Genomic DNA, 24726 nt, shown 5'->3' on the forward strand with positions numbered 1-24726 from the left:
ATGCTCAATCTTGGTCAGTATTTGAGCTATTCATGTGAATGTTCTTTTCTATCCTATATTGTTTAATGAGCTGATCAATAAGACAGCAACTATAGCCATGACTTCCTCTCATGGTTTTTGCTTATTTGACATCACAAATCATCCAATGGGCATATTTTGCATGGGTCAAACAATTCAACCATCTTGCTTTGACATGAATAAGACATTTGTTTAATGATGTTTGATTTCTTTTTCCTTTGCAACTTTAATATTTTGGAGTAAAAATTGTTTGGCTACTCATTTCTTGATCTAAATGCATCACCTAGCTTGTTATTTGATTTCAAGTGTGGCAGTTTCTTACGTGCTTGGTTAAGATCTAAGTCTAACTCATCTTTAATGTGAGAACCCATATGGGTATGTGTGTACTTCTATATTGACAGTATTTTGATTTTGGATATATTATAGTGCCAAGGATCTCAAATAATTACTTCTAACTATTTTTTTAGGTAGGTCTTGAGTCGTTATATCTAATACCTAGGCATTTTTATGTATTGGTTAGGACCATCTTGATGGTTCAGTTGAGTGATGCAAAGCTCACGTAATGGCAAAAGATTTTACACATATTGAAGTTACCAAGAGATCTTTTCACCTGTTACAAAGATGAACTATATTCAAGTTTTTTATCTGTGATTGTTCAGAAATCATGGATTATACTAGCTAGATGTGACTAATGCATTTTTTTATGGAGATCTTCAGGATGAGATATTTATCGACTTACCACTGAGATAATATCTAGCTACTTGTTAATAATGTTTGTCTAAAGAAGGCTATCTATGGATTAAATCAATCTCCTTGGACTTGTTTGGAGAGATTAAGTGGTGCCTTTTCCTAGGTAGGATATCAAAGAAGTGCCTGTATATGCTAATATCTTGAATAGATAACTCTAGAACAATCTTGGTGTTTATGTTGATGTTATTTTTTTAACAGATTATAATTCTAAGCAGATCATCAATGTAAAGAGATTTCTAGCTAGCACTTTTGATATCAAAGAATTTAATGAACTTAAATACTCCTTCGTAATAGAAGTTGCTGGATCTCTATCGAGGATTTTTATTTCTCAACCAAGTATGTGCTTGTCTTATTGGAAGAAGCCAATTTATCAGGAACTAGGCTAGCAAACACTCTTATTGAGGTGAATAATAATCTTCATAATTAGATTTTAGAGCCTTCAAGGAAGAAAGGTGTATCAGTGCTTCTTAGAAAATTGCTTTATTTGACCATAACATGATCTGATATCTCTTATGCAATCAAGATACTTGATCAATTTACGCAAGCTCCTCTTCCCAAGACCTTTACCACTTCTAAGCTCAGATGAAAACCCAATCAAGTTTTTGGTGAACCGCTAGAAATGATTCATTGGTATTAGAGCCCCTTTTAAACCATATACTCGTTGTATATGCAGGCACCAAAATATAAGTGGCAAAATATAATCCAATCCTCATTTGACCCATCATAAATAGATTTGGATTTAGGTTAAACGGATTTAGGTTATAATAGATTGATCCATTTAACCTATTTAATATATGGATTGGGTTCAGATTTTAGGCCCACGACCCACTTAACCCATTTAATTACCTGTTTAAGTCTTTAAACTATATAAACCTTTAAGAGATCCTAATTCCTATGTTAAACCCAACTCCAATCCGTATTTCGACCTTGTGCTATTTAAATCAAGGGCAGTTGAGCTTCTGAAGAGTTCTCCGATCTTCGTTTTCTCGAGTCATCTTCAACTTCAAGGGTTAGGTTTTGAAAGAGTATCATCTGACTCTTCTCGGCTCCCTATCATTCTATGGCCCTGACTTCGGCCTCAAATCACCCTTTCTACGAGGCTTTAAGGGAGAAGAGAGAAGATCCCCTTCTTGATCTTCAATTTCTTATCCTTAAATTGAAGGTCTATAGAGGAGATTAGTTCGATGATAGCTACATTCATCAACATCATCAGTGGTAGCTATGAAATATTGGTTCAGTAATTCATCTGCTTCCATCTTTGGCTCTTTTAGTAGTTAGGGTTAGAGTTTCTCAAAGAGTAGAAGAGCACTATCCTTGTAGCTTTGTAGCTCGAAATATTTCTTTCTCTAAGGGTCTGATTGAGAAAAGGCAGAGCCCCTCCTTGATCTCCAATTTTTCTATCTCAAATCAAGATTTAGTGGAGAATGGAAATAGATCCACCTTGACTATCTAAATAGCCAAAGTTAGGGTTTCTTGGAGAAGAGGAAGAGCGTCATCCGCATCGCTCTATGGGTTTGATTGCCTTTTTTCGAAGCTGTGATCATGAGAAAGATCAGTGTTGTTTCTTGGTCCCTTTCTTTCTCTATAGTTCCATCCTCAAACATTATCCCTCCCATCTCTCTCACCCTAGTCCATCCAACTTCTACAAACCCAGCCACCCCTCCCCCACCTTCCCTTCTCTTTGTAGCTAAGATGATTCTTTGATGAAAGTTTGCAGCATTGTGAAGCAAACCATTAGATGATTCTGATGGCAACCAATCTTGGATAGTCTGCTTCTATTCTAGTACATAACCGATTGTAACCATTTTGATTTAACCTGAATCTAAGCCTCCTCTTCCATGTCATTACCTTCTAAATATTTTTTGTTTTGTTTACTAATTTCCATAATGTTTCTTTAGAAGTTTACAGATTGGATGGAAAAGATACGGTTAAATAGGTTATACGTATTTTCTGTTTGACCTGACATGTTATTAAATAGGTTAAATAGCTCAGGTCAAGTAACCTATTTATTAAATATGATAAATTTAAATTTAAAATCCTCATATGTTTAGTAACAAATCATATTCAGATCTGATATTTTTTGACCCGATTTGTATGTGACCCGACTTGTATCATACCCAATCTGACACGATTGCCACCCCTACACTAAATCCTCCCAGTGCTTCGTCAGGATACATATTGGGGATGCATTGCTATTCTTAAAAAATAAAAATATAAAAATCCTGCTAAGATTAAGATTAAATAATATTTTTCAATGATTTAAAAAATCTATATTTATCTTTCAAAGATTTATTTTTTATCTAATACTTCAACCTATAACTTAATAGAATGCTAGTCAAACCAGTAACCTTAAATGATACTTAAATGCCATGACAAAAATTTTTTTAAAAAAAATAAAAATAGAGAGGCAACAGACTGTTATACAAGCTTGCGTAGGTAGGCCTACATCCCCTTGCTCCACGCGTGCAAGAGCATGAAGGCAGGTATGCAGAACATAATTGATTAGATATATTCAATAATAATATTTTAAAGGGTCAAAAAAAAAAAATCAAATTGAAGTATTGATAGACAAGGCAATAAGTTTTAAAAGAAATTAATTAACGGGAAAAAGTGAACATGTAAACAAGCAATTTGTCTTTTGTCAAAACTAAAATTCTAAATTCTAACTTGCAATTTAGAATCTAAATCAAGCAGTTCAAAATTGCAATTTCCGAAATGTTTAATGTGGATTTAGGTTGAAAAATTTATCCAATTCTGAGTATCAACACGATTCGAATTGGTCGTTCCTAACGTATGCAAAATGTTATTTGCTCATATGCACTAAAATGTAATAACTTTAGACTCCTATTGCAACAGTAGAACGATACGCGAATGGATTTGATGCAGTCCGGCTCCCACGCACAGGTTAAGTACCTTATTGGTTTGTTGAGCTCTAGATTACCTGGGAGCTGTCACAAGCCATCTAAGCTCACATATCGCAAGATGGGACATCTAGATGAGAAGGTCAAGTTCTCGTGCACCAAAAGGAAATCATCAATCTTATCTCAGAAGACATTATCCGAACACACGGTAATCAAGCATACAAGACATTCAAGCAAGTGCGAAGCCGCAAGATAGGGTCACCGATATTTCTTTTTCTTTTCTTTCTTTTTTTTTTTTTTCTTTCTTTTTTTTTTTCTTTCCTCTTTTTTTTTTTTTTTTTTTTTTTTTTTTTTTTTTTTTTTTTTTTTTTTTTTTTTTTCTTTTCAAAGGTAGAGATATGCCTCTCTTTAGCATTTTTCAAGCATGTTTCACATGACCAATCTTGCTAGCATTGTGCACAAAGGCCAATCTCACTTCTGGTCAGATTCGTTGAACAAATCAAATAACATTTCTTCAAAACATTAAGAAATCACATGGGTCTGTCAATGCATTTCCTGGAGATGCTTTATCATCATCATCATCATCATCATCATCATCATCATTATTATTGGAGGAAACTTCTCCTGAAAATGTTGTTCCATGCTCTATGCCTTCTGCAACCATGAAGTATGCCACTCAAAAGTCTTGGAAAGGTCAGCAGTCATCATCTTTTCTCAAATCAGCACCGCTTTACTCACATATTGGAACAGCCATTTAGTTATATACAGGTGGCCTAGAAGCTGAGATACTGAAAATGTGGCCAATATGATGCAACCAAGCTCCTTTGTTATGGATTCTGAAAATTAGAAGATGACAAGGAATAGAATTATTCTCTCCATGCCATTGCCGATGAACCTATCCAGCCAGGTATAACTAGATAGAGTTAGCATACTTCATCCATACAAAAACAACTACATGGATGTTCAAAGTAATGGTGATAACAAAAAAATGCAATCAAATTGACCGACTGCTTAGATAGTTTGAGAAACAATGACACAGTAAATTTACTAATTGTTTTCCCACTAAATAAAGTTTGTTAGGGATGGCACATTACACTGGAAGTAAGGATGAATACCGAGCCACTTCAGTCAGCCAGTCAGGATATATCACTGCCAAGAAACAGACAAATTATTCCATTGAGTTCCAAGAGATCAAGTTGTAGAAGAGAATAGCAATACAGTAGCAGCATACGGTTTCATAGAGAATGTGATGGAGAAGGAGCAACACATGCAAGAATAAAATGCAACTGTTTTTAGGTAATTGATGCAAATAAGATTGAACTTACATGACCAAAGATGAGAACAACAATAATTGTTATATCATCAGTCCGATCTTCGTGCTCCAACCACATCCTGTAAGATTCTGCAGCAATTGCTGAGCAGGCATCCTGGAGATCTTTGTGTCTGCACACCTGCAGTGTGCAGGAAGTTTATATGAAAGCAATTCCAATGACACACAACACACAGAGAGAGAGAGAGAGAGAGATAGAGAGGGAAAGTGTGGCATGCTACTCTAAGAGTAATTTGGATTTGGTATGTCAAAATGGAAAGTCAAATTGAGACGCCAATCATCCAAAGAAATATGTTTATGGCATGCATAAGAAGCCTAACATGAATATTCATTATGGTCATCAGCTCAGCTAAGTTTGTAGTGCTTGCCTAGAAGCGGCAACATGAGATCCTTGCTACATTTGGTAAGCTATGTAAAGACATAAACGATAAGTGGATGACTAATAAAACACAAATTGAACTTTGTTGTCATAAAAGAATTAAGTGCCCATTTGGGTATTCCTGCAGGAATATCCTGCAAGAATCAGGCCTGTTGACCCACAAAGCCTACAATCTCCTAAGGACCAACCTGAGTCTCAGTCTAAATCCCAGCCTGCAGACCTATTGTTCTGCAGGAAGAAGCAAAGGTTCACAGAGATATTACTTTTTCCTCCCACGAGATTCAGGCTGGGGGTGTTGGATTGATCTGGGCCATGTCCAAATAGACTGTCCAATCAATGAATCCAGCAGGAAATCCAGACCAATCCTTCTGAATTACCGAAACAGGCCCTAAATGGTATTTTATTTCATTAGCTGATAAAGCAAATGTAGTAACATGTAGTTGTTGCATATAGACAACAGGGTTAGAATACTCTGCAGGTTTTTTGCTTATGCACTCGTGTACATGCCTAACGCCACGTTGTTGAATATACATGATAGTACTTGAACACTCTCCAGGCTCCCTGCTTATGCACTCTTACATGCATGCACCTTTTAAGATCACTGCCTGCTAAGGCAATGACCTTTCTCTGCAACTGTTCATTATGTTGCACCAATATCCAGCAATATTCTTACCTATGACCGCTGAAGAAGCACATAGATTTTGACAAGGTCAAGGTGCTGTGCTTTGTTCACTAAGAATGGTGTCTGATCAGAAGCCAATGACCTGTTATCTGTCCTTACCCTTCTTCACCAGAGAAAGTGGCCTGAAATGCCAGCTTGAGACTTCGAGTTATTCTTGGTCATGGGTTGATTAGAAGCTCGCACCACCAATGGGAGGGAGTTTTGTACCAACATTCCATCTTCAAGCACATCCACCTAAGTCTTTTTCTAGAACCCTTATCTCCAAGGAACTAGCCAGTGATCCCTACCACTCAAAATTGCATGAACCATACTAGATTTAGAATTGGCAACAATTTTCCTATATTTTTCAAGGATGTTATGGTTTGATCCCTCGAGCAATTCTGAGAGGCTCAAATTCTTGATAGTTCTGGGGCACACGGTTGAATAAACTAGCTACTCTTGGCAACAATTCCCTTGTGAGTTAACCTAGAGGCTGAAAAGATTAGAGAAATATATTGGAGTTGACATATGATGATCTGATCCACTTGATCAAAACCTGCAAGAGGTGCAGACCCAGCATAACATTTAAATCAGCATAAAGAAACAGTTATGTGGGCAATTGTTTCCATGATCTTGAACAATTCCTGAACAGTTAATATAAGAGTTCAGGACAAAGAACAGACATAGAAAGAAAGAATGATATCCATTATTTTTCGCCAACTGATTATACCCTTTTCTTCTCCTTCTACAGCTAAAGCCATAATCATCTAATAATAGCTACAAAGTAGGATTTTCTATCTAACCAGGACACCCTGTAGATTTTTTCTCTAGGAAAAAAATAAGAAGAAGAAACATATATGGTGGTATCATGCTTTACCTGACAAAACATAAAATAGGATTTTATAAAATATGAACATTTTCATTTTTACAAACTCCAAGGTAGAAACCCATCAAAATATCTTTCAAACACAACTCTAATGACTATAAAAATTTCCTAATCCACCTAGACCTAGAATAAGCTTTACCCATACTAATCTTTTCCAAAACAGGACTTGAAAACTGAGTAGAACAATAGCCTAAAATTAAGTCCACAAGTTGCAAGGGAATTTAAAATATCCAAACTATTCCTCTAAAATAAATAAAATAAAAATAGTTGCAAATAAAAAAAGAAACTATGAAATATAACTATAATCTAAACCACCTCAGAGTAGGTTCATTGGAACCTTAATTTGCATACCCTAACTGAATATCTTATCAATGTGAAGTGAGAGTAATTGCTTTTGGTCATACATCTCCTCAAAAAGTGGTCACTGATAGCTATGAGTGATCAGTTTGGAATCTTTGTATTGCTAATAGCTGCTTCTTGAGAAAGAATTTAAGATAAAGAACAACAAATGTTTTTTTGTGAAAAAATAATTATTTAAAAGGTTAAGTAGCAATTTAAGATGAATAGTAATGAATAATCCTTATTTGTTATAAGCCTAAATGAACTAGATCACAATCAAATGATGGAAAATAATTTGCCTCCATTTTTTTTTCTTAATTCATCTTTTTTAGATTTTTTTCCTAGGATTTGACCAAAAATCTGAAACTTGAAGTGAAGCTGCCAAAAACTGATACTCTACTTAAGTGACCAAAATCAAAACTAAAACTGAGTTCAAAACATTGTGGCAAACCCCATTGCCTCCTTTCTTGTCTTTAACAACAAAAAAGAAAAAAAAAAGGATCAATCGTGGATGCAAGATTGACAATGGGATAACCCTTTGATATTGATTCTATTGAGCCTAAGAATTTGACATGCTCCCATTCTAAGTAAAATTACATTAAAAAAAAAAATTGGCATAAGTCTTTTCTGCATACCATTCTAGTTTTCTCAAGTCTCATCAAATTTTCAACTTCACTTTTAGACAAACACATCCTCAAAACCTAACTTTCTACATCCGCACGAGAGAAGATTAAAGTTTAGAAGGGAACTATTATCGGTCTAGAGAAGGTTAAGAAATATGTATTCCTTAACGAATCATGGGCTCTTGATAACAAAATACTCCCTAAAATAACAGGATAAGCCACATTACAACACATGATTCATGCACCAAACTAAGAGTATAACAAGGTGGCCATTGCTATGTGCCAATTCACAACTATGTTAATTATGATGTCTTACACTATATTTAGTGCTCAGATTTGAGCAAACTTTTGTCTATTGTTTGAATAAGATTTTCTTCTTACCTCTCTTGCAAATCTTCCACTATTCATCTTCTTGTACTTCAAATAGTTCTTTGAAGCAAGTTACCTTTGTACTTTTGCTTTTTATTGTTTGCTACAGAAAATCTAATTTCTGTATTTAAACCTCGTGTATGCTCTGGCTGTGAGCTTTGTGTTGCAATATTGAGGCGGATCTTCACCAAAAAATACAAGTCCACTATGCATCAGTCGTAACATTTAGTTTATGATAAGCAGAACTGTGGGGGTCATAAGATATATGAATCTTCTTATTATTGTATATTTGAATATGTGATAAGACTTCTATGTAGGAATCTATCCCACTTGACAATTATCAGAAAAAATATAAATTGATCTAACTTAGTGCATCAGTATATTATGTAAATATTTCATAGTTGTGATGTACCAAAACACAAATCATAATTATCATTTTCTGCTGTCATGGTAAATTTACACATTTCCTAGTAGCTTGATACATAGTCACAGCATACTAATTTTATCATTGGCACCAAGTAAATAATGGCATATCTTTTTTCACTTCCTATTACTTTGATTTCCATGTACTGGTGGTTAAAGGAGAAGATCTAACTTAGTCCATCAGTATATTATATAAATATTTCATAGTTGTGATATACAAAAACACAAATCATAATTATGTTGTTCCATTGTCATGGTAATTTTACACATTTCCTAGTAGCTTGACATGTACTCACAGCACACTAATGTTATCAGTGGCACCAAGTGATTACGGGCAAATCTTTTTTCCCTTCATATTACATTGATTTCCATGGGTTGGTAGTTGAAGGAAGAAAAAGTAAGTCATAAGCAAATTGGCCTAACAATTAACATTAAGGCTATATTTAGTTACCAAGAAGAGCCTGTTTGGATGACTAGGCCCAAAATCCCATAGAGATCATGACTTTGGGCCAGTACAACCACCTAAATAAGGTCTAGCTATGATAATCCGGCCTGATGGGCCAAAAAACCCACAAAACCCATTAAAAATAAATAAAAAAAAAAACAGGGAGGAAGACTCCCGATCGGAGTCTTCTTCTTTCCCGATTCCGATCAAGAATCGGAGTCCTAGGGCCATTAAAAGACCCTAGGACGAGCTCTATAAGAACCCCCTCCTCTCCTCTAAGTGTAGATCCATCAGCCACCGACGATCACCGGAGTTTTTCTCCGATTTTTTCGATTGAAGCCGCGGTGCTTCGACCTGTGCTCGCCGCGATTTCACGCCGGTGAGGGTCATCGGAGGCTGTGGTAAGGCCTCCTTCCTCTTCCTCTCTTCTCCCCCTTCTTTCCCGTGCCTGTGGGCACGATGGCCGGCGACGGGTGTCGCCGGATTTTGTTGGAAAAGAAAACCCCCTGTTCACGTCGCTTCTTTTCTCTGATTTTCCGGCACCGACGGTCACGCCGACCGCCGGCTCTGGCCTCTCCGAACCCGGGAGAGTCGCCCGTTGCCGCCGGCCACCGCCGGACATGATATGGCCGTGATCGGCCGGTCAAGGCATGGGGACCTCTAGGTCCCCTGTTTCGGCCCAATGAAAGCCCGGGAAGAAGAAGAAGAAAAGAAAAGAAAAAAAAAGGAAAAAGAAAAAGAAAAGAAAAAGGAAAAAGAAAAAGAAAAGAAAAGAAAATGCAAAATAGAAAAATAAAATAAAAAAAAATAAGAAAAGAGAAAATTTTCCTCTCTCCCCTCTTTCTCCCTCTTTCTCTCTCTTTCTCCCTCTATTTTCTCTCTCTAAAAAGAAAAGAAAAAGAAAAAGAAAAAGAAAAAAAATATATATATATATAAGAATAATAATAATAAAAAAAATACATGTGAGAGAAAGTTTCTCTCATTTCTCTCTTAAGTCTTTCTCTCTCTAGAATTGGACTTTCTCTCTCTACCTTCTCTCTCCATTTTCTCTCTCTAGATTTTCTCCTTATTTTCTCTCTTTAGACCTTTTATCTCTTTTTATGGATTTCGTCTCTCTAGGGTCATTCTCTCTCTGATTGCATCACAGACCCTAGGATAAATTTGAGATGAAAATATGATGATCTGAGACTGCTCCGAAATTCGTGCAGTAGATTAGATCCTGATCCGATCCTTCTTCGAAATTGATAACATCGATCATGGTTAATCCATATTAAGTCATCCTGATATAACTTCTGATGATCTCAATCATGATTGTCACTTTTGAAGGATACGAAGATTCTCTCTCCACTTTCTCTCTCTACTTTCTCTCTCATGACCGACTTTCTCTCTCTAAAAAAGGTCTATGGATCCTGTATCGAGTCATGCCTTCATCTTTTAGGGGTTCATATTGACTCTAACAAGATGATCCGAAATTGCTTTGATATCCGTGCTGTATGTCAACCTAATCTGATCGTATCAAAGATCTTTCAAATTTATTATTAAAGAATCCTATTGATTGATCTTGACTTTAATTCGATCTGTGCTTCATGATTTCTTGATCAAGTCACTTGAATCTGACCCTCAGATCAGAGATCCTGAATTGCTCTGGTATCTGGATGGTCCGACACATCTGGACAACAGTCCTCTTTCCTTATGATTTAATCTTGTTATATTTATGGAATAGAATTTGATAATGATTTGATATTTTAAATAGGATTAGCTAATTCTTCTAACGAAGTCTGAAGATCTAAGATGAACGAGGTAAGTGGATCTTATGCTCCTTATTTATTTTTAAATGATAATATTTTTATGCAAAGAATTGCTATTGATGAAATCATAATTTTTCATAAAATAAAGATCGGCATATGTGATATAAAAAAGCATGTTTTATTATGAGCATTGATTTCATGAATATGTCTTATGAAAATAGCATGATTATGAAGCATGAATTTCATTGTTTTTCCATCTATGTATATGTATGCTTTAAGAAAAAGATATAATGATTTCAAAGGCTCTCAGATGGCTATGAATGAATCCCTTCGGAAAGATCGACATCCGGAGCTAGCATCCACACGAAACATGGCCCTTCCAGCGGGTATAAAGTTGGCACATGAATTAAGAACTCTGTCGATTAAGAAACATGGCCCTGTCACGGGTATAATAGTGACCTTAGCACGAATATCTGTGAGCAATATTTTGAAACATGACATGAATACATGATGAAAATGATTTACGATTCATGATTGTGAAATATACATGATTTATGCATGCATGATGAGTTTATAACTTGTTTTGTTATATGCTCTATGAAATGCTTTATTTTGTATTATCTGTTATTTTCTAAATATTGCATTATCATGAAAAACTTATGCTTGATCCGATAAGAAAGCGCAAGTTCTACTTACTGGACCAGTGTAGCTCATATTCTTTTTGTTTTCTTTTTAGAATGTGATAATCCGACCTGATGGGCCAAAAAGCCTACAAAACCCATTAAAAAAAAAATAAAAAAAAATAAAAAAAGAAAAAAATTTCCTCTCTCCCCTCTTTCTCTCTCTTTCTCCCTCTATTTTCTCTCTCTAAAAAGAAAAGAAAAAGAAAAAGAAAAAGAAAAAGAAAAAATATATATATATAAGAATAATAATAATAAAAAAAAATACATGTGAGAGAAAGTTTCTCTCATTTCTCTCTTAAGTCTTTCTCTCTCTAGAATTGAACTTTCTCTCTCTACCTTCTCTCTCTATTTTCTCTCTCTAGATTTTCTCCTTATTTTCTCTCTCTAGACCTTTTATCTCTTTTTATGGATTTCGTCTCTCTAGGGTCATTCTTTCTCTGATTGCATCACAGACCCTAAAATAAACTTGAGATGAAAATATGATGATCTGAGACTGCTCCGAAATTCGTGCAGTAGATTAGATCCTGATCCGATCCTTCTTCGAAATTGATAACATCGATCATGGTTAATCCATATTAAGTCATCCTGATATAATCTCTGATGATCTCAATCATGATTGTCACTTTTGAAGGATACGAAGATTCTCTCTCCACTTTCTCTCTCTACTTTCTCTCTCATGATGGACTTTCTCTCTCTAAAAAAGGTCTATGGATCCTGTATCGAGTCATGCCTTCATCTTTTAGGGGTTCATATTGACTCTAACAAGATGATCCGAAATTGCTTTGATATCCGTGCTGTATGTCAACCTCATCTGATCGTATCAAAGATCTTTCAAATTTATTATTAAAGAACCCTATTGATTGATCTTGACTTTAATTCGATCTGTGCTTCATGATTTCTTGATCAAGTCACTTGAATCTGACCCTCAGATCAGAGATCCTGAATTGCTCTGGTATCTGGATGGTCCGACACATCCGGACAACAGTCCTCTTTCCTTATGATTTAATCTTGTTATATTTATGGAATAGAATTTGATAATGATTTGATATTTTAAATAGGATTAGCTGATTCTTCTAAGGAAGTCTGAAGATCTGAGATGAACGAGGTAAGTGGATCTTATGCTCCTTATTTATTTTTAAATGATCATGTTTTTATGCAAAGAATTGCTATTGATGAAATCATAATTTTTCATAAAATAAGGATCGGCATATGTGATATAAAAAAGCATGTTTTATTATGAGCATTGATTTCATGAATATGTCTTATGAAAATAGCATGATTATGAAGGATGAATTTCATTGTTTTTCCATCTAAGTATATGTATGCTTTAAAAAAAAGATATAATGATTTCAAAGACTCTCAGATGGCTATGAATGAATCCCTTCGGAAAGGTCGACATCCGGAGCTAGCATCCACACGAAACATGGCCCTGCCAGCGGGTATAAAGTTGGCACATGAATTAAGAACTCTGTCGATTAAGAAACATGGCCCTGTCACGGGTATAATAGTGACCTTAGCACGAATATCTGTGAGCAATATTTTGAAACATGACATGAATACATGATGAAAATGATTTACGATTCATGATTGTGAAATATACATGATTTATGCATGCATGATGAGTTTATAACTTGTTTTGTTATATGCTCTATGAAATGCTTTATTTTGTATTATCTGTTATTTTCTAAATATTGCATTATCATGAAAAACTTATGCTTGATCCGATAAGAAAGCGCAAGTTCTACTTACTGGGCTAGTGTAGCTCATATTCTTTTTGTTTTCTTTTTAGAATGTGATAATCCAGCCTGATGGGCCAAAAAGCCTACAAAACCCATTAAAAAAAAAATAAAAAAATAAGAAAAGAGAAAAATTTCCTCTCTCCCCTCTTTCTCCCTCTTTCTCTCTCTTTCTCCCTCTATTTTCTCTCTCTAAAAAGATAAGAAAAAGAAAAAGAAAAAGAAAAAGAAAAAGAAAAAAAATATATATATATATAAGAATAATAATAATAAAAAAAATACATGTGAGAGAAAGTTTCTCTCATTTCTCTCTTAAGTCTTTCTCTCTCTAGAATTGGACTTTCTCTCTCTATCTTCTCTCTACATTTTCTCTCTCTAGATTTTCTCCTTATTTTCTCTCTCTAGATTTTCTCCTTATTTTCTCTCTCTAGACCTTTTATCTCTTTTTATGAATTTCGTCTCTCTAGGGTCATTCTCTCACTGATTGTATCACAGACCCTACGATAAACTTGAGATGAAAATATGATGATCTGAGACTGCTCCGAAATTCGTGCAGTAGATTAGTTCTGTTCGAAATTGATAACATCGATCATGGTTAATCCATATTAAGTCATCCTGATATAACCTCTGATGATCTCAATCATGATTGTCACTTTTGAAGGATACGAAGATTCTCTCTCCACTTTCTCTCTCTACTTTCTCTCTCATGACCGACTTTCTCTCTTTAAAAAAGGTCTATGGATCCTGTATCGAGTCATGCCTTCATCTTTTAGGGGTTCATATTGACTCTAACAAGATGATCCGAAATTGCTTTGATATCCATGCTGTATGTCAACCTCATCTGATCGTATCAAAGATCTTTCAAATTTATTACTAAAGAACCCTATTGATTGATCTTGACTTTAATTCGATCTGTGTTTCATGATTTTTTGATCAAGTCACTTGAATCTGCCCTCAGATCAGAGATCCTGAATTGCTCTGGTATCTGGATGGTCCGACACATCCGGACAACAGTCCTCTTTCCTTATGATTTAATCTTGTTATATTTATAGAATAGAATTTGATAATGATTTGATATTTTAAATAGGATTAGCTGATTCTTCTAACGAAGTCTGAAGATCTAAGATGAACGAGGTAAGTGGATCTTATGCTCCTTATTTATTTTTAAATGATCATATTTTTATGCAAAGAATTGCTATTGATGAAATCATAATTTTTCATAAAATAAGGATCGGCATATGTGATATAAAAAAGCATGTTTTATTAGGAGCATTGATTTCATGAATATGTCTTATGAAAATAGCATGATTATGAAGCATGAATTTCATTGTTTTTCCATCTATGTATATGTATACTTTAAGAAAAAGATATAATGATTTCAAAGGCTCTCAGATGGCTATGAATGAATCTTTTCGGAAAGGTCGACATCCGGAGCTAGCATCCACACGAAACATGGCCCTTCCAGCGGGTATAAAATTGGCACATGAATTAAGAACTCTGTCGATTAAAAAACATGACCCTGTCACGGGTATAATAGTGACCTTAGCACGAATATCTGTGAGCAATATTTTGAAACATGACATGAATACATGATGAAAATGATTTACGATTCATGATTGTGAAATATACATGATTTATGCATGCATGATGAGTTTATAACTTGTTTTGTTATATGCTCTATGAAATGCTTTATTTTGTATTATCTGTTATTTTCTAAATATTGCATTATCATGAAAAACTTATACTTGATCCGATAAGAAAGCGCAAGTTCTACTTACTGGGCTAGTGTAGCTCATATTCTTTTTGTTTTCTTTTTAGAATGTGATAATCCAGCCTGATGGGCCAAAAAGCCTACAAAATCTATTAAAAAAAAATAAAAAAAAAAGAAAAGAGAAAAATTTCCTCTCTCCCCTCTTTCTCCCTCTTTCTCTCTCTTTCTCCCTCTATTTTCTCTCTCTAAAAAGATAAGAAAAAGAAAAAGAAAAAGAAATATATATATATATATAAGAATAATAATAATAAAAAAAATACATGTGAGAGAAAGTTTCTCTCATTTCTCTCTTAATTCTTTCTCTCTCTAGAATTGGACTTTCTCTCTCTACCTTCTCTCTTCATTTTCTCTCTCTAGATTTTCTCCTTATTTTCTCTCTCTAGATCTTTTATCTCTTTTTATGGATTTCGTCTCTCTAGGGTCATTCTCTCTCTGATTGCATCACAGACCCTAGGATAAACTTGAGATGAAAATATGATGATCTGAGACTACTCCGAAATTCGTGCAGTAGATTAGATCCTGATCCGATCCTTCTTCGAAATTGATAACATCGATCATGGTTAATCCATATTAAGTCATCCTGATATAACCTCTGATGATCTCAATCATGATTGTCACTTTTGAAGGATACGAAGATTCTCTCTCCACTTTCTCTCTACTTTCTCTCTCATGACCGACTTTCTCTCTCTAAAAAAGGTCTATGGATCCTGTATCGAGTCATGCCTTCATCTTTTAGGGGTTCATATTGACTCTAACAAGATGATCCAAAATTGCTTTGATATCCGTGCTGTATGTCAACCTCATCTGATCGTATCAAAGATCTTTCAAATTTATTATTAAAGAACCCTATTGATTGATCTTGACTTTAATTCGATCTGTGCTTCATTATTTCTTGATCAAGTCACTTGAATCTGACCCTCAGATCAGAGATCCTGAATTGCTCTGGTATCTGGATGGTCCGACACATCCGGACAACAGTCCTCTTTCCTTATGATTTAATCTTGTTATATTTATGGAATAGAATTTGATAATGATTTGATATTTTAAATAGGATTAGCTGATTCTTCTAACGAAGTCTGAAGATCTAAGATGAACGAGGTAAGTGGATCTTATGCTCCTTATTTATTTTTAAATGATCATATTTTTATGCAAAGAATTGCTATTGATGAAATCATAATTTTTCATAAAATAAGGATCGGCATATGTGATATGAAAAAGCATGTTTTATTATGAGCATTGATTTCATGAATATGTCTTATGAAAATAGCATGATTATGAAGCATGAATTTCATTATTTTTCCATCTATGTATATGTATACTTTAAGAAAAAGATATAATGATTTCAAAAGCTCTCAGATGGCTATAAATGAATCTCTTCGGGAAGGTCGACATCCGGAGCTAGCATCCACACGAAATATGGCCCTGCCAGTGGGTATAAAGTTGGTACATGAATTAAGAACTCTGTCGATTAAGAAATATGACCCTGTCACGGGTATAATAGTGACCTTAGCACAAATATCTATGAGTAATATTTTGAAACATGACATGAATAAATGATGAAAATGATTTACGATTCATGATTGTGAAATATACATGATTTATGCATGCACGATGAGTTTATAACTTGTTTTGTTATATGCTCTATGAAATGCTTTATTTTGTATTATCTGTTATTTTTTAAATATTGCATTATTATGAAAAACTTATGCTTGATCCTATAAGGAAGCGCAAGTTCTACTTGCTGGGCTAGTGTAGCTCATATTCTTTTTGTTTTCTTTTTGTTTGAACAGAGAAATAAGGTTAGGATCGGCAAAAGAAATCCAAGCTTGAAGATCGGCATAGCAAGCTGAAAAATTTGACAACAGAAGTTTAATTTATTTTATAATCATGAATTTGTAATTATTTATGAATGTTGAGATTCGGGTTAGTACTTGCTTTTGGATTTAGATACTCTGAACCAATATTGGTTCGATTATTTGATGAATAATAGAAATAAATTTTTTTATTTGATAGATTTTAGATGATTATGATGGATTGGCTTCGTGTTATCGTGGGCTCCATCCCTCGGTAGCATGACCGTGTTATGTCCCGGATTTGGGGCGTGACATTTTATGGTATCAGAGCTTAGGTTATAATCTTTGGAGATTATGATATAAATAATTTAAATGATTAGGATATGATAGAATAATATCAAAGCTTAGGTTTAAGATCATTGAGATTATAAAGTGATATCAAAATTTTATGTATGATCAATAGGATGTGACCGAATGGAGTATAATGGATAACATCAGAGCTTAAGATTATGATCATTAAGGACCTGATAGAATGATATAAAGTTTAAATTATGATCACTAGAGAATATGACTTAAGTGGTATTTGAGCTTAAGGTTATCATTATTCGGGATTGTGACTTTAGTGATATATGAACTTGAGGCTAAGATCATGAGGAATATGATAGATATAAAAGAAAGGATTAAATAATTTGATTTCGAATCAATAGGTATTATAATGAAATTTATGCATAAGTGGCATATGAGGTCTATAATAGAATTGATGAGTTATATCATAGATTTCAATTAGCAAGGTTGATCTGAGTACGAGAAGTGCTGACCCTAGAATGAAGTGGGAGGTATTGATATATTATGTTAGGTATATTTGATGACATTGAAATGCTAAACCTATATTGATAAAGGATGTGATAATTTTGCTGATTTTGATATTAATTTCTTTTCAAAGAAAGGTTGGTTTGGAAGTTGTCTAAATGATTGTAAGGTAAATCGAAGGTTAACTCAAATTAATTCTAGACATATTGGATTCTTGAGGAATGGTGAAGCTTATGTAATAAGTTTAAACATAGAAGGTGGATGAAGATTTAATTTTGATGTGCTATGCCTAAGAGATAGTAATGACAAGGAAACCTTAAATTTTACCCTAAATTGTATATGAAATTTGAAAGTTGGATCTATCTTTGATTGATTTAACATACAAAGATATTTTTGATAGACTTAGATAATTTGGTAAGTTGAGATCAGAGTGCGCAGCAAAAGCGTGATGGTCTGAATTGATTAGAAATATTAATCCTTTAAATCAAAAGATATTATGAAATACGTTTGTTGTAAATAAGAAAGGATTTTACTGATAATAGATGGATGCTAGAGAGAAAATCTATCTGATCAAGGAAAGACTCAAAGCAGCACAGGATAGACAGAAGAGTTGGGCAGATAGAAAAAGAAGAGAATTGAAATTTCACTTCAGTGATCATGTTTTTCTAAAAGTATCACCTACTAAGGGTGTCATGAGGTTTGGGAGACATGGCAAGCTGAGTCCGCGATTTATTAGACCTTTTAAAATTTTGAACCGAGTAGGAGATGTTGCTTACGAACTAGCTTTACCATCAGAATTATCTAAAATGCACAATGTCTTTCATATTTCACCACTAAGAAAATTTGTACCTGATCCAAATAACGTAATAAAGTATGAGCCATTGCAAGTTCATGAAGATCTAACCTATGAAGAATTTTTCCTCTGAATTATTGATTGAAAAGAGCAAGTTCTAAGACAGCGCATCATTCCGTATGTAAAGATTCATTGGAGTAACCATAAAGAGAGAGAGGCCACATGAGAGCTTGAAGATGATATGAAGACGAGATATCCACACTTATTTGTGAATGAAGGTATGTTAAATTTCGAGGACGAAATTTTTTTTAAGGGGGGTAAAATGTGATAATCCGGCCTGATGGGCCAAAAAGCCCACAAAACCCATTAAAAAAAAAAAAAAAGGAAGGAAGACTCCCGATCGGAGTCTTCCTCTTCCCCGATTCCGATCAAGAATCGGAGTCCTAGGGCCATTAAAAGACCCTAGGACGAGCTCTATAAGAACCCCCTCCTCTCCTCTAAGTGTAGATCCATCAGCCACCGATGATCGTCGGAGTTTTTCTCCGATTTTTTTGATTGAAGCCGCGGCGCTTCGACCTGTGCTCGCCGCGATTTCACGCCGGTGAGGGTCATCGGAGGCTGTGGTAAGGCCTCCTTCCTCTTCCTCTCTTCTCCCCCTTCTTTCCCGTGCCTGTGGGCACGATGGCCGGCGACGAGTGTCACCGGATTTTGTTGGAAAAGAAAACCTCCTGTTCACGTCGCTTCTTTTCTCTGATTTTTCGACACCGACGGTCACGCCGACCGTCGGCTCTGGCCTCTCCGAACCCGGGAGAGTCGTCCGTTGCCGCCGGCCACCATCGGGCATGATATGGCCGTGATCGGTCGGTCAAGGCACGGGGATCTCTAGGTCCCCTGTTTCGGCCCAATGAAAGCCCGGGAAGAAGAAGAAGAAAAGAAAAGAAAAAGAAAAGAAAAAGGAAAAAGAAAAAGAAAAGAAAAGAAAAAGGAAAAAGAAAAGAAAAAAATGTAAAATAGAAAAATAAAATAAAAAAAATAAGAAAAGAGAAAAATTTCCTCTCTCTCCTCTTTCTCCCTCTTTCTCTCTCTTTCTCTCTCTATTTTCTCTCTCTAAAAAGAAAAGAAAAAGAAAAAGAAAAAAATATATATATATATATAAGAATAATAATAATAATAATAAATACATGTGAGAGAAAGTTTCTCTCATTTTTCTCTTAAGTATTTCTCTCTCTAGAATTAGACTTTCTCTCTCTAACTTCTCTCTCTATTTTCTCTCTCTAGATTTTCTCTCTATTTTCTCTCTTTAGATCTTTTATCTCTTTTTATGGATTTCGTCTCTCTACGATCATTCTCTCTCTGATTGCATCACAGACCCTAGGATAAACTTGAGATAAAAATATGATGATCTGAGACTGCTACGAAATTCGTGCAGTAAATTAGATCCTGATCCGATCCTTCTTCGAAATTGCTAACATCGATCATGGTTAATCCATATTAAGTCATCCTGATATAACCTCTGATGATCTCAATCATGATTGTCACTTTTGAAGGATACGAAGATTCTCTCTCCACTTTCTCTCTCTACTTTCTCTCTCATGATCAACTTTCTCTCTCTAAAAAAGGTCTATGGATCCTGTATCGAGTCATGCCTTCATCTTTTAGGGGTTCATATTGACTCTAACAAGATGATCCGAAATTGCTTTGATATCCGTGCTGTATGTCAACCTCATCTGATCGTATCAAAGATCTTTCAAATTTATTATTAAAGAACCCTATTGATTGATCTTGACTTTAATTCGATCTGTGCTTCATGATTTCTTGATCAAGTCACTTGAATCTGATCTTCAGATCAGAGATCCTGAATTGCTCTGGTATCTGGATGGTCCGACACATCTGGACAACAGTCCTCTTTCCTTATGATTTAATCTTGTTATATTTATGGAATAGAATTTGATAATGATTTGATATTTTAAATAGGATTAGCTGATTCTTCTAACGAAGTCTGAAGATCTAAGATGAACGAGGTAAGTGGATCTTATGCTCCTTATTTATTTTTAAATGATCATATTTTTATGCAAAGAATTGCTATTGATGAAATCATAATTTTTCATAAAATAAGAATCGGCATATGTGATATGAAAAAGCATATTTTATTATGAGCATTGATTTCATGAATATGTCTTATGAAAATAGCATAATTATAAAGCATGAATTTCATTGTTTTTCCATCTATGTATATGTATGCTTTAAGAAAAAGATATAATGATTTCAAAGGCTCTCAGATGGCTATGAATGAATCCTTTCGAGAAGATCGACATCCGGAGCTAGCATCCACACGAAACATGGCCCTGCCAGCGGATATAAAGTTGGCACATGAATTAAGAACTCTGTCGATTAAGAAATATGGCCCTGTCACGGGTATAATAGTGACCTTAGCACGAATATCTGTGAGCAATATTTTGAAATATGACATGAATACATGATGAAAATGATTTACGATTCATGATTGTGAAATATACATGATTTATGCATGCATGATGAGTTTATAACTTGTTTTGTTATATGCTCTATGAAATGCTTTATTTTGTATTATCTGTTATTTTGTAAATATTGCATTATCATGAAAAACTTATGCTTGATCCGATAAGGAAGCGCAAGTTCTACTTACTGGGCTAGTGTAGCTCATATTCTTTTTGTTTTCTTTTTGTTTGAACAGAGAAATAAGGTTAGGATCGGCAAAAGAAATCCAAGCTTGAAGATCAGCATAGCAAGCTGAAAAATTTGACAACAGAAGTTTAATTTATTTTATAATCATGAATTTGTAGTTATTTATGAATGTTGAGATTCGGGTTAGTACTTGCTTTTGGATTTAGATGCTCTAAACCAATATTGGTTCGATTATTTGATGAATAATAGAATTAAATTTTTTTATTTGACAGATTTTAGATGATTATGATGGATTGGTTTTGTGTTATCGTGGGCTCCATCCTTCGATAGCATGGCTATGTTATGTCCCGGATTTGGGGCGTGACATTAGCCCAGCCTATCTTTATAAATACCTAAAGAACTATTGCAGTGGGCCAGCCCAAATCCCATAGGGAGGAAAAAAATGCAGAAAAGCCTACTCCAACCTCATTATGGTAGTTGTATTAGTCTAAACCCATGCTTCCCATGGGATTTTAGGCCCAATCATCTAAACAAGCCCTAAAGAAAAAAATTACTAGAATCAGTAGGCTTGTCGAATATGTATTATTTTTTAAGGCAGCAAAAACACTGAAGAAGATAGTATGCATAACCCAGCTGTAGTTCTGCTAACAATGAATTTCACGGTATAGCAAATAAAAGTTGAGATGAAAGTACTGCAACACTAAGCAAACAAAGTCGTGAATACAACTGCAGTCCAACTATAACCTTATATTTTTAAACTGGTTTGTGCAGAGAGTATTTATCAATATGATAAATAACTACCAAACTAATCCACATGTATCTGAATACTCCAGCATTGTTATAAAGTGAATAACCTGAATGATGTTCAACATGTGGGTCCCTTAAAAAACCTCCAAAGTGTAACCCTCAGCTACATGCATGTTAACACTTAAAATAAGTGATCTTTCTGCAACTTTTCTATCAAAAATAAATATCCACCATTTCCCCAAAATAAAGGCACCACGTAGTCACATAGCAGATTTGTATCTAGTGTTGGAAAGTATTGGTTTCCTAACATAGTTTCCTTCAGACTAGTGAAATCTTCATAACAGAGGCAGCTACTATGGCAATTGCTCTGCATTCACAACATACAACAACATCTCAGCAATGCTAAAAGCTAGCAGTCCATCAAAACAGACAAAAAAAGTTTGGGCAATGCTTACAGCTCTTTTTCAGACCTACTTTGCCACTGTCTCTATGCTTTTGCCTCACTCTTGCCTCCACAAATGCATTACCAGATTACATGCCTCTGCTTTAATGTGATCCCATCATTATTCACCTTAAGATTTTGTTAGGTAGGGCTGGAAATGAGCCAGGTTAGGCGAGATTGGACCAGACCGTATCCCTACCTGAGCCCAATCCAGAAATTTTTTGGGCTTTGGGCCAGGCTTAGACCCTAAAATTTTTGGAAAGCCCAATTGAATCACAAACGGCTTTCTTAGTGATGATTTAGAAATCATTTAAGATGTCTTGAATCGCATCTAACTATTATGCCTCCACAAGATTCTATGCACGCTTAAAAACACCAATATTCAACAGTCATGAGCCCAAAGACTTAAGAAAGGATGATGAACGGATAGCAACTTGTTTGGGCCTAAATTTGGGCTCCACTTCAGACCCTATTCAAGCTGGTACTCGGGTTGGACCACTGATATACTCAAGTCTGGCTCAAAATTCAAATAGGCTCTACTTGAGCCCAAACTCCACTTGAAATTTTTTAGGCCTAGCCCATAGCTCAACTCGAAGTCGAACTGACATGATGGGCCTCGGGCCAGTACAAGCTCATTTCCAGCCTACTGTTAGGGCACAAGGCACGGTTCAAAATCTATTACATCTAACTATGGAAATTTCCCTTAGACAAGAAGTGATCAATGAAAACTTATGCAATGAACTCAAAAAAACTTCCCACCAAGAAGACGAGGCAAACGAAGAAAATTCATTTTACAAATGCATCAACTGCAGATGTGTCCAACTTACATTCCCTTGCTTTTTTTTGTTTGGTGCTGACATTTATTTTTCATCATTTAACTTTTATTTTTAAGGAATTCATTTAGATGAAAGAATTAATTCAACTATCAAATCAATGATCCACAAAGCAACTGCAAAACCTAAAGCAATCCTTTTCTTGCAAAAACCAGTAAATTCTTACCATATCCACCACTGCCTGACTCGAGAGGAACTCGAACACCCCGTCACTCGCGACAACGAAGAAGAGATGGTTCGGCGTGATCTTCACCGTCATGACCTCCGGCACGGCGATGACACCAATACTCTCCGCCGTCAAGTCGCCGACGCTCCTCGTGAAGGCCGTTCCCGGGTACATCCCGTGCTGCACCCACAGCCTTGGCGGGTCCCCATCATTGCTCTCCTCATCCCCCCAGCTCTGGATGTCCGGATCCCTTGTGCCCTCCACCTGGTCGACACTGAGCACCCTCGCCCCACACTGCCGCACCCTCTCATACTCATCCTTCCGGAACGGCGTCTGATCACAAGACAAGTTCTCGGCCACGAACAGACCCCCATTAAAGATGCCGGCGACGGCCCTCGAGTCGCCGACGTTCGCGACGACGAGCGAGTCCCCGCAGACAAGAACGGCGATCGCCGTGGTGCCGCTCATGGAGTCGTCGATCTCGCTGTCGTGGAGCTCGGCATTGGCGGCGAGGAACGCGGAATTGAAGGATTTGACAGGGTCGTCAAGGAGGCGCGTATCGCCGGAGAGGTGTTCGACGAGGCGGTCGCGGGCGAAGGCGGCACACTGGGCCCCGAACTGGCCGTGTCCGTCGAAGACGGCGAAGAGGTGGAGGTTTGGATTCCCTTGAAGCTCGGTCTTGATGCAGAGGACGTCCTGGTTCTCGCGGTCGGGGAACTCGGGGTAGTGCCCGCGCTGGGAGAGGGAGGCGAACTCGAGGAAGAGGTGGTGGGAGGGGATGGCGGCGGAGCCCGGGAAGTGGCGGAGGCGGTGGATGTGGTCGCCGTCGCAGAAGGCGCCGCCGCCGCCGCCGGCGGAGGAGGGCTGGCGGCGGCGGCAGCGCCACTTGCTTAGGACACAGCCCATAGAGAGCTTTCTATTCAGGACTGATTTCTTTTCTCTTCTTTCTTTGTTTTCAGATGAAAAAAAGAAAGCAAGAAGAGTAGGAGAAAGCAAACAACCATCGGGAGTTGAGGTTGTTAAAGGTTCAGTTGAGGGGAAGGTAGTAGGGAGAATAATGTCTCCTCCCTGGCTCTGAGATTAAAAAGAAAAACAATAAACAAAAAGAAAGCAAAAAAAAAAAGAGAAAAAGAAGGAACTAGTTCAAAGGACAGCATCGGGGAATGGAACAAAAATAAAAGGAGTTAGGGTCCCACTCAAGAGTCCTTTGTGACGAGCTTACCAGGGAAGCAGACAAGGAGAGATCAAGCAGTGAAATGGGAGTTGAAAGTGATAGATTGAATGTAAAAAAACATAATATTTTATATTTATTTGAATATATAAAAATAAATAAATATATTAAATGGGATGGAAAGTGTTAAGGCTGAAGTGTTGAGGTAATTCAGTCGACTCTTCCATTTTTAATTTTTAATCGATCCGATAAACATAAATCACCGACTAATAATCGATTGGCCGA

The 24726-nt window shown here is 36.0% G+C and overlaps 1 protein-coding gene across 6 annotated transcripts; it reads right to left on the reverse strand.

Moving 5' to 3' along the window:
• Positions 1–3377: 3377 nt before the first annotated feature.
• LOC105033895 (probable protein phosphatase 2C 35) lies at positions 3378–24383 on the reverse strand. 6 transcript variants are annotated; one of them, XM_073252383.1, is made up of 4 exons: positions 23271–24378; positions 4955–5080; positions 4724–4778; positions 3378–4542 (listed from the first exon to the last, which is right to left on the reverse strand). In XM_073252383.1, the coding sequence occupies exons 1-3, from the start codon at positions 24174–24176 to the stop codon at positions 4776–4778; spliced, it is 1035 nt and encodes a 344-aa protein (XP_073108484.1). In that variant the 5' UTR covers positions 24177–24378; the 3' UTR covers positions 3378–4542; positions 4724–4775. The 6 variants fall into 6 exon arrangements, with proteins under 6 accessions (XP_073108484.1, XP_010907169.1, XP_010907168.1 ...); XM_010908867.4 differs by having other exon boundaries at positions 3378–4465; positions 23271–24377; XM_010908866.4 differs by having other exon boundaries at positions 3378–4524; positions 23271–24377.
• Positions 24384–24726: the final 343 nt, after the last annotated feature.

This window comes from Elaeis guineensis, chromosome 1 (genome assembly GCF_000442705.2).
Source record: "Elaeis guineensis isolate ETL-2024a chromosome 1, EG11, whole genome shotgun sequence".
NCBI lineage: Eukaryota > Viridiplantae > Streptophyta > Magnoliopsida > Arecales > Arecaceae > Elaeis > Elaeis guineensis.

Excerpts from the sequence above, each read along its gene's own strand:
- LOC105033895 (XM_073252377.1), bottom strand. The coding sequence starts at position 24,176 with ATGGGCTGTGTCCTAAGCAAGTGGCGCTGCCGCCGCCGCCAGCCCTCC. Across the intron at positions 22,197-23,270 it reads GTCAGGCAGTGGTGGATATG|AGCAATTGCCATAGTAGCTG; the intron begins GTAAGAATTTAC and ends TTGTGAATGCAG.